The following is a 10,965-nucleotide window of genomic DNA, read 5'->3' as shown; positions in this document are numbered from 1 at the left end:
CACTAGATTACATCTTGGTCAACTGATACCAGCTGATTTTTGCTATAGTAGTATATTTCACTGGCCAAGGTATGTTTAGCTTTGTTGGTTACTATGAGGACCATGGCTACCCAAGCCGTGTGTGTGAGGTTCATCATGCTTAGCTTGACAGGGCGAGTCCCTTCATGCTAGGTTCAGGTGTACAACTCTTAACTTTCCTCCCTGTTTCTCTCTCTCCCTTTCTGTTTCTTCTTCTTCTTTTGGACATTCCCCTTGATTGGCAGCGCCTTCGAGACCAGATTAAGACGTGGGTGGCCTCCAACGAAATCAAAGACAAACGGCAGCTGGTAGAAAACCGTAAACTTATAGAGACGGTGAGTGAGCTGGAAGAATATTACCACTCTTACAGGACTGTTGGCATCTTTATTGAATTATGTGCTGTGGTGGTGTGTGACTTTTTGTTAACAATGTATTACCAGAAGAGTCAAAGTCGTTATTTGGTAATGGACATGTAGCATGTGGTTTCTTGGTATTAAAACTAACAATCTTTGATAAAATAACTACTATTGTTTCACACCCCTTAAACATTAAATAACTACTATTTCACACCACTTAAACATTTTGTTAAACCAGTTGTGAGTTACTTATGGTTTTGCTTACTTGGAGCAATTAGACTGTTTTTGATCTTTGGCATCAACTACTTATAACTAATTTGACTTCCTACAATACTTAATATCTTGTTAGACATTAACAAGTACACAGTTGAGAGTGGTCAGGAGACTCACAACAGGAAAAAAAACAAAAACATGGAGTGTCCATTTGCATTTTCATTTTCTCTGGTATTAGTCATTGGCCAACAGGGCAATTACAGAGATATTAACCCAGATATATAGTTTGCCTATATATAATGTGTGTGTCCCTGTTTGGGAGAAATATGTCTGGGATAAGAGAATTTCAGCCTTATAAGGTTTTACCATAAACTTTGGGCCATTATCATGATCAGTTCTGTCGTCCACAGATTTCTTTCCCCTGTTTCTTTTACTGTGTGTACTTGGTGATGCACACATTGTGAAGTTGCTGAAAGTGTATACATACAGATTTAAGTGAAACTTTGTCATTGAGTGCTCAGAGCCCAGTAAAGAAACAGAATACTCAATAAACTGGTATTTTTGCTAACAATTTCAAATGCTCACAATAGAACTATTATTGAATTTGTACAGTTTGGAAGCTGTGTGTGTATAAGCTTATTATTATTATTATTATTATTATTATTATTATTATTATTATTATTATTATTATTATTATTATTATTATTATCTGCATCTTTTTTAAAACCCTTTTGACGTTGTTGCGCTTACTATGTATAAGTGGTTCTTTGTGTCTAGATGGTATTGTATCAGCTGAAACTGAAGACTAAAAAAGTATTCTTTTTTACATTGGACATACATTGGATTTATGGGTCTTGTATACTTCGAGGTGGTAATTATGTCTGAATCTATGCAATTACAATAAAATTTTTAATATAGTTTAATAAAATGCTATCTTAAGTAAATTACATCTTAATAATTTTGCAGACATCTTATTCTTGATAACTGACGTGATGTCAATAAATTGAGTGAATTGAATTGAATCAATTGACTATCTTTGTGAAATCTTGGTATGTCCTTCATTAACAAGAAAGCGCTGTTAATTATAAGCCACAATTTGAATTCCACAGCTAAACCTTATTAAATGTTATCCAGTTTTGTGTACCTATTTAGACGTGCCTCCATTTGTATCCTTAGCAAATGGAGCGCTTTAAAATCGTGGAGCGGGAAACAAAAACAAAAGCATACTCTAAAGAGGGACTCGGTCTTGCCCAGAAAGTAGACCCTGCCCAGAAAGAAAAAGAAGAGGTTGGACAGTGGCTTACGGTAAGAAGAAACACCAGCACCAAGCATTTCTGATCCATGTTAGGCTTGGCTGCCTTTAGCGGGTCCTGTTCCATGTGACCAGTGGAGGAAGCCTCCCCGGTACTTTCCCCATTCAGAATCTGGAGTTCATCAAATGCATGGCTTGATTATTATCCATGCATTTATGCAGGTGTGACTTGACATGAAGACATATAATCTGTAGTGCATTATTATTAATGTGTTAATCTCTTTATTGTCTGTTTCTGTCCTACAGACGACAATAGACACCCTTAACATGCAGGTGGACCAGTTTGAGAGTGAGGTGGAATCACTCTCAGTACAGACAAGGAAGAAGAAAGGGGATAAAGAGGTCAGTTTTTTCTGTTTCCAGGCTGCAGTCTAGCACAGAGGAGCAGCATGCTGGCTTCCTCGGGTTTTTGATGTTTCCTCCAAAAGTGATTGTCTGGAGGGTCATCGTATTAAATATATTTATTGCTAGTGCCTAAAAGGGAAAGATCATGTTTTTTCAGTCTTGCTATCTCCTGTCCAATGTAAAAAAGAAAGCCGTTTTTGCAGATTGTGCCTGCTTGCATGTGTTTTGACTCATGAAGAAACTACCAGAAATGTAATTAATGATTTAATTAATGGTTTAATGAATGTCTCCAAAATCCTTTTGATCAAATCCTTAATGTAATTTTAATCTTGTTAATGACTATTCTCAGTGCCTCTTTCTGCTTAAAAATCACTCTGAAGCTCCTTCCTCCCTTTAGAAGCAGGACCGGATAGAGGAGCTGAAGAGGTTAATTGAGCGTCACCGCTACCACATCCGCATGCTGGAGACCATTCTGAGAATGCTGGACAATGACTCCGTGCAGGTGGAGGCCATACGCAAGATCAAAGATGATGTGGAGTACTATCTAGATTCCTCTCAGGAACCTGACTTTGAGGAGAATGAGTTCCTTTATGACGACCTGGATCTAGAGGATATATGTAAGTTGGTCTCGTGTACCTGTGTGCCTCTTTGCACTTCAAGGCACACCTTAAAGTGTGGGATCCATTACTTTATTCTTCTCCATAAATCTTTTAGCCCAGCCGTTAGTCGCTACATCTCCACCAACACACATAGAGGATGACATCTTCCAGCACTCCAGTTCCACGCCGACCTCCACCACTTCGTCTTCCCCAATCCCTCCATCCCCTGCCACTTGCACTACGGTGAGCAGATATACATTTCATCTTCAGTCTGTACAGTGTGACTGTTATGCATCACTGTAGGGAGAGTACGTTGGCAGAAGCAGCACCAAAGTTTTTACTATTATAAGTTGTTGTATGAACAAGTTAATATAATGAATTATTAATCTTCATTATCGATTAGATGTTTCATGTGACTGGTCCTACTGTGGCATGTCCAATTATGATTATATCACCCCAAAGCTAATGTATTTACATTGTAAACATATTCTTCTTTAATGAGCTTTTCTTTATTTTATCTTTTTCTTTTCCTTTTTATATTTTATTTGTTTGTATTTCATAATAACCCTGGAGAATTCGGAGGATGACAAGAAACGAGGGCGTTCCACAGACAGTGAATTCAGCCAGGTAGTAAAAAAAAAAAAAAAAAAGTAAATAAATAAATAAATATATATATATATATATATATATATATATATATATATATATATATATATATATATATATATATATATATATATATATATATATACATACACACACACACACACACACACACACACACACACACACACATCAATTAAAAATTAATAAAACACTTTCCTCTCACTGGTTACTTTGGGTCTGTTTGGAATGAATATCAGGAAAATACAGAGGAGGGATCAAAGTGAGCTTTCATTAGGTATTGGGTAGTTCAGGAGGAAAATCAAATCTTTATTTTACTTTGTTGTATAAAGTTCTCCTTCCTCATTTGAAGGTCTACATTAAAGTAACAAAAAAGGGAACATTGAATTGAAAGTTAATGTGAAGCAATCTGCATAATGCTAAATGGCCTCTGCTAGCATTCATTCATTCACCACTATTAAAGCCTTTTAGTGTTGAAAGGCTCAGTGCTGAGCTGAGTACAAGTAGCTCGAAAATCTGCTCAGCTCCCATGATAAGCAAACTCATTCTCATCTCTCACATTCAGTCTCCTGTGAAGAATGGCAACCCTTCGTCCCTATCCTCCCCATCCTCCTCATCCTTGGGAGCCTCCTCAACCTCAGTAGTATCTATGGCAACCAGCAGCAGCAGCTCAGTGACCGGGTGCAACAGTCTCCTAGGCAACATGGGTGGCCTGCATCAGAACTCTTGCAGCTACAGCTCTGCCATCCAGCAGCAAACCCAGCAGGCTCAGCAACAGCCTAAGAATGCCATCAACTCACAATCCAGCACCACTCCTGTGCCCTCTAATTGTGTTCTTCTGCCCACCTCCACCTCAGCATCCTCTTCTCCCAATACCAGCATGGCCAGCTGCCAACCGCAGCCTCCACTGGGGCCTTCTCCAGCCTCTGGTTTGGGCCAGGGTCTGGGGTTGGGCCTGGGGAAGGGTGGTGTGACAGCAAACAGCAACGTTGGCCAGATTCCAAACCTCAGCCTTTCAGGGATGTCGGCATCCATGAACAGCATGGTGGGGCTCTTACGAGGGTCCACCCCTGCACCTTACGCCCAGGCGGCAGCCACTGGCACAGCAGCCAGTGGTTTGCCTGGGTCAGCCGGGCCCAATGCTAGCAGCACAAACTCTAGTGAAGCACTAACGCTGGCAGGAACCAATGGAGGCGTCGCCTCTGCAGGTCTTCTTGGCTCATCACCCAGCATCACAAGCATCAGTGGTGGGATCTTGGGTCTCAGTTCTACACAAACTCCTGTGCAGCCCTCGTCCTTGGTGACCCCCAGCCCTGTGGGAGGAGGCCACATACAGGGGAGCACTGTGGGTGTTATCGGGTGCAATGGTGGCAATTCCGGGACAGGAAGCACTGGGCTGCCACGACCACCTAGTGGACAGAAACAGAACGGCGGCACAAGTGAGTGAAAAGTGCAGGTGTTCTGTAATAGGCATTATAGCAGAGGACAGAATACCTAAATTTGACAGTGCCTAGGTATTTCTGTAAATTGTTTGCTGAAGGCACTGTTTTTCCATTGTGCAGCCTATAGTGCCATAGTAGCAGATAGCACATCAGACTCCTCCCTCAGCAGTGCCAGCCAATCACAGAACAGCCAAGCCTCAACCTTAAATTCCACAAACAGTCTGCCGTGAGTACTGACCCTTTTCCATCTTAGAGTTTGAATCTGCACACAGTTAGAGCCTGGTGCTGCTGTTTGTGTGTAGCACGAGGTGTAGGTCGTGTGCTACACTAACTGCAAGGCTCCATCTTCTGCCTCTGATTTTATCCTTTGCAAGGGGCAAATGGTTTGATTATGCAACATGTTGGCATTATTTTTCACTTTCTTTAGCAAATATGCAATGGGATTCATAGTAATAAGGTACATTTAAGGTTTTTTCCCCTCATACTCGCAGCAGTTGGGTAATTTTCCCTTAAAACTGCTGTAATCACTTCTTCCCCTGACAGTAAGGACGGTGGATCCAGCCTTTTGGGATCGATGGCTCTCCCTCCCAGCTCCCCCTCGCCCTCCTACAGTGAGGCTAAACCCAGTGGGAGCAGTATACTCAATGGCCCTCACTCCTATACACAAGCTACCGATGCCATCAAGGTCAGACATATGCAACAGCAGACCTCATTCCAAAGAACTGTAAGATCAGTGCGGCACTCGGTCTGTAATGACCGTTTGGTCCTGCCCACTGTATTTAAAGAGTTCATATACGTTTGGAATTTCTTGAAGGGAACTCGGCTTGCAAACCTTAGTGCATTGGGAGACACATTTTTAACTCAATCCCCTACACCTTGTTTTCGAGTGTTCACCTGCCCATTGGAAATTCAAAGTGGGCAATGCAACATGAAAATGTGAAAAATCTGGGATTGTCGTGCACAAAACAACAATAACATTGTAATGTTGGCTTGCTAGCTATCACTGGCAGACATTGGCATAATACTAACAGTTTTTTAATGCTTGCTATGAAGAAAAAGACTATATTACATATAAATAACATTAAACTAAGATAGTAAAATGGTTATTATTCTTTATTAATGTAGAAAAAAAAATTCATTTATGAGTTTCTTTGTTCGCTTGTGCAGCCATCTTGCCCGTGACTCACAAGGCATTCTGGGACATTTCTCATAGTGCTCTGTTTGGAGTGTGCCTTTGAAATACCTGTTTAGAAGGGTAATGTAAGAAATGTAGCTATAGCACTTTGCCCCACCCAACTATCCCAACAAGAATGGGGACACACCACCCCTAGACATGAACGGGTAGGGCTACGTGGTAGGGTGGTAGGGGCAAGCGGTGAAATGGGATTGGGCTTTAGGACACTTCAGGTTTGCTTCCGTTCAGTAGGTCTGTTACTATACAATTTGTTCATCTGGAATGCTTTAGTAAGTCTGCCCTGATTTCCCTGATCAGTCTCAGGAGCCATTGAGTTCTCTGAAGTCGATGGCAGAGAGGGCAGCCCAGGGCTCAGGGTTAGAGGGTGAACTCTCTGCACTACATCTCACTGGAGGTGAATACCCAATACACACACACACACACACACACACACACACACACACACACACACACACACATACAGTGCCATGCATATGCAGTCTCAGAGCCCCATAACACCAGCATAAGTATAATAATCTCATGCTATTCCGCCGTACTGGTCACCGTTGACCCTTGGGTCTTCTCTGTTGGAGGTAATCTCTTGCCCTCTATTGGGCTTATGCTCTTTTTACTCTCTCCCCTTTCCACTCTCTTCTGTTTTTCTTTCTCCAGATATCTTCCCTGGATCTGCAGCCCCCTCAGGTCCTCCTGTGGCTCCCCAGTCTTCTCTGTCGGAGGTGAACATCCCTCCATCACTAGGAGTTTGTCCCCTGGGCCCCACACCTCTCTCCAAAGAGCAGCTATACCAGCAAGCCATGCAGGAGTCAGCCTGGACACACATGCCCCACCCATCCGACTCTGAGAGGATCAGGTACAAAACACATACACAACTAATATTTTCTTTTTGGAGAGGATATTCACAAATGTACACACATATATTTATATATATTTACGGCATTTAGCTGACGCTTTTATCCAAAGCAACTTACAATTATGACTGAGTACAACTTGAGCAACTGAGGGTTAAGGGTCTTGCTCAGGGGCCCAACAGTGGCAACATGGCAGTGGTGGGGCTTGAGCCAGCAACCTTCCAAATACAAGTACCTTAACCACTGAGCTACCACTACCACACATACATACACAAACTGCCTTTTATGACATAGGTCATACTTTATTTTTTGACATTTACCCAATATTTCATTATTATTACATTTGTTTTTTCCTACTCGTTTATTTATGTGTTTTTGTGATGAGCCACCATGTCTTATTCTCACCCCTCATACGTTGCCCTGATAATCCCTTCTGTGTCTTTGTTGTACACAGGCAGTACCTGATGAGGAACCCCTGTCCCACATTGCCTTTCCACCACCAGGTGCCACCACCGCACTCAGACTCTGTGGAGTTCTACCAGAGATTGTCTACAGAGACCCTCTTCTTCATCTTTTACTACCTAGAGGTAAGTGTCCATGTCCTTTTGAGGTAAGGTTTTTTTTTAATTATTCTTTAAAGTTTTCTTTTTCAAAACTATGTACGAATGAAGTGTGTGACTGGGGCATTGGTGGGCTGGTATATTTTGTTTCCATAGGGGACAAAAGCGCAGTATCTGGCAGCCAAGGCCTTGAAAAAACAGTCATGGAGGTTCCACACAAAGTACATGATGTGGTTTCAGAGGCACGAAGAGCCCAAGACCATAACTGATGAGTTTGAGCAGGTAACCGTTAGTGTTCCACAAGGCTGACAGCAAGTTTGAAAATGTAACATTACTTCAAATTTGGCTTCTGTGTTTTCGAATAGATTTACAGAATTACTGGCAGAGTGGTCTCTTCTGGTATTGTAAAAAGAACATATTTACAGTGTTTTGATGTGTGATACAGAGCATTCATTTTTTCTTGGATATTGACTTGAATGAAATATTGACTGCTGAAGCAAATGGACATCAGCTTTGGACACCTGTTTTGGCAACATAATTTAATTTCTATTTCTGAAAACCTTTACAGGTTTAAACTTCTATAATACATTTTTACAAATCTTTTAAAGTAACAACTATCTCATGTTGTTATACATTATTTTTTTAGTATTTGTTTTCCTTGCTATCAAGATATTTAATCTTTTTAACTTAAGTTACCAGCAGTCATCAGTAGCTAATGAAACTCACCATTTTAGTTCCAGTGTATAACAATGTAAGTGTAAATCACTTTAGTTGTACTATGAAAATTGTTTACATCAGTATCAAACTGTTTGATTGAATGTTAAACATCTAAAAAATATTTTATAAATATTTTGTGTGTGTGTGTGTGTGTATATATATATTTATGTATGTATTTTTCCTTGTGCTTCAGGGGACATACATTTATTTTGACTATGAGAAGTGGGGTCAGAGGAAAAAAGAAGGCTTTACATTTGAGTACAGGTACCTTGAGGACCGGGACCTCCAGTGACAGATGGACAATAAGAACTGCAGACTACTGTTGACATTCCTGGACTGAATCTACCCTCTCACATGCTGGTGAGGTGACTCAGATGCTTTTTGCGAGGATGTTGTATGTCTCATTGGTGCATATGTCCTTTGGAGCTTCTCTCACTACCTGCAAACTTCACCTGCCCAGTACCAAACCAGTCTGCTTATGGTAAAATGTTCAGCCTCACATTTTGACTTGGACACTTATCGTTTGTTGCCTTGTTTTAGTAGCCACATAAAAAAAAACCTTTACTGAACATTATTGAGCCAAAGAAAAATGTAGTCCAGCAGAAGCTGACAAATAAAGCCGTCAGATAGTGTTACTGATAGTGTTTCTAGTGGCATGTTGTGCACAAGCCAGTATCAAATATCAGAGTTTTTAGCACAACAGAATAAAGAACTGTGAAAGACCAAATTCAACCCATCTTTCTAAACGCCACTCTTATAATTTTACATTTCTAAATCATTTTACAGCTGGATCAACTAGCCTCCTTTTACCACAACAGCCATCATTAATTTTATACCCTCTACCATATTATGTTAAGCATTTTTTAAAAGACGTTTTTAAAACTTATGGGTTGATTACAACCCATAATCACACTGTACATTCTAGTTTAACTGTTACTATCTTGGCCCAAATCTTACAAAAGATAATGACTGAAACAGTTAAATGGAACATGAACAGCACCAGCAGTAAAAAATGTCATAGGGTTGTTCACATACGTCAGAAACATTGAAGACCAGCTCCAATTGGCTGTGTACCCCATCGCATGACATTACAGAAACACCATACTCAGCCTTTATTTAGGCCGACAAAGGAGGAAAAGTTAATCTTTGAAGGATCAATGAAAGCATGCAGGCAATATGAGTAAAAAAACCCCAACATTTTATATATATATATATATATTTTACACACCTCTCACCTGTTATGGACATTCAAAAATAAAACCGAAGCATCACTTCAGTCTTTGTAGGGGCTTGTTTAGTCCCCACTGCTTTCCTCCTTATCTGTATGCAAACAAATTCATTTCACAAAACCTCTATGAAATTCTCCAATTTTTGGAGTGCCATCTCAAATTAACCCCATGTATACTGGCCATTTTGGACATGATGACTATCAGAAGAGAGTAAATAACAATTATGATCTCTGTTTAAATCCATTGACATGGTGTCTTATTCCCAGATGACATGTGGCCATGTACTCTTGTCTAGTTTATATTGTTACGTTTTTCTCTAACTGGAAAAAGTTGTGTACAGCGCATTCTTCCAGCCTGTCTTTTTGTTCTGTTTTCACATGAACAGCATGGAAAATGACAACTGCAAAGAGGACTGGAGTTCATAAACATTACACAAGACATTACAATGAAATAAAGGATTGTAAATTATTAATAAAGAAATTACTTTTCAGAAAAACTCAGATGTGTGTAGATTTCTTTTGCCATTATAGACATTTATTAATTTGTCATTAAAGACATTTAATTCAGTGAGATGCTGAATAAGTGGGTTTAATAAATTTGAGTTGTAAAAAGGCTTTATTTCTAGAAAAGTTTTTAGAAGCACCTTCAGTACAAGAAATGTGGAGAGTATCATTTTTTGTTTTAGCTAATAGCTTCTTGTCTATAGATGAAAACAAAACACTGGAAAAGGCTGTTCATTGGTGGTGGTAACCTTATATATGGGTACAAAAGGTTGAGATGTGGTAGAGGTTTCAACGAGATTTTGACTGTAACATTTTTTGTCTTCATAACACTAAGGAATGTTTCGTGGTCAGTCCATGGATGTCTTTCCACCATAGCAGGTCAGTCAGCTGAATTACACTCACCATCCGCTTTCCTGGAAAATTTATTCAATAGACACACTGCAGTGGTACAGTTAAAGGCAATCAACTTACCATTCACAATATATCATAGCTATCCTTCACCTCATCAATGATCAGTTTCTCACCATCATTGCAGTATCAAATACACTTCAAATATACAACTATGCCACTATTTCAGTGTCATGGCTCTGCTGAAATTGGGATACCATGTGAATAATGTCGGGTTTAGAAACTATCCAGTGGGTGGCCAGTAAAAACATGCAGACTACAGAAGGGCTAGACTGTGATTGTACACTTAAAGATTGGTGTTCATAACTGAAGTAATGAGTGTATGTGAAGGTAAAGGTTTCTAATAAAGTAGCTGGTGTGAGCCTTTCATTCACTATTTTCAGTGAACTTTAGGACTTTATTGTTCATGTTTTTACATAAAGGTTTCTGTTTAAAATAAAGTTAGATGTTTAGGTTGCTGTTTGGACCTGATTTGATTGTATTTACTTTTAAAAATTGTTAAAATAAATAAAAATAAAAAAAGACTTGACAGTGTCAAGTTGCTTTAATGGACTTGCTTCATTTCCCTGTGCTGTCACATAGCAATCCTTTGACAA

General features: G+C 39.8%; 1 protein-coding gene across 3 annotated transcripts in view; it reads left to right on the top strand.

The window, feature by feature from the left end:
• Positions 1-10,823, top strand: part of cnot3b (CCR4-NOT transcription complex, subunit 3b) — a 33,396-nt gene extending 22,573 nt beyond the window's left edge. Inside the window, exons 5-19 of one of the 3 annotated variants that reach the window (XR_004776385.2) lie at positions 264-353; positions 1,764-1,892; positions 2,146-2,241; positions 2,642-2,861; positions 2,959-3,086; positions 3,417-3,470; positions 4,033-4,906; positions 5,030-5,135; positions 5,453-5,594; positions 6,402-6,498; positions 6,756-6,954; positions 7,407-7,539; positions 7,669-7,794; positions 8,423-8,589; positions 9,844-10,823. Coding sequence is in view for 2 of the 3 variants with exons in the window: in XM_035529211.2 (XP_035385104.1) it covers positions 264-353; positions 1,764-1,892; positions 2,146-2,241; positions 2,642-2,861; positions 2,959-3,086; positions 3,417-3,470; positions 4,033-4,906; positions 5,030-5,135; positions 5,453-5,594; positions 6,402-6,498; positions 6,756-6,954; positions 7,407-7,539; positions 7,669-7,794; positions 8,423-8,521 (2,493 nt within the window). In the remaining variant the exon portion in view is untranslated. Of the gene's footprint in view, positions 1-263; positions 354-1,364; positions 1,456-1,763; positions 1,893-2,145; positions 2,242-2,641; positions 2,862-2,958; positions 3,087-3,416; positions 3,471-4,032; positions 4,907-5,029; positions 5,136-5,452; positions 5,595-6,401; positions 6,499-6,755; positions 6,955-7,406; positions 7,540-7,668; positions 7,795-8,422 lie in introns of all 3 variants that reach the window. The other 2 variants (XM_081706046.1, XM_035529211.2) reach the window with 2 other exon arrangements.
• Positions 10,824-10,965: the final 142 nt, after the last annotated feature.

This window comes from Electrophorus electricus, chromosome 2, assembly GCF_041902795.1.
Source record: "Electrophorus electricus isolate QZ-2024a chromosome 2, ASM4190279v1, whole genome shotgun sequence".
NCBI lineage: Eukaryota > Metazoa > Chordata > Actinopteri > Gymnotiformes > Gymnotidae > Electrophorus > Electrophorus electricus.
The sequence above is the reverse complement of the archived record's forward strand: the minus strand, read 5'-3'. Positions and strand labels throughout refer to the sequence as shown.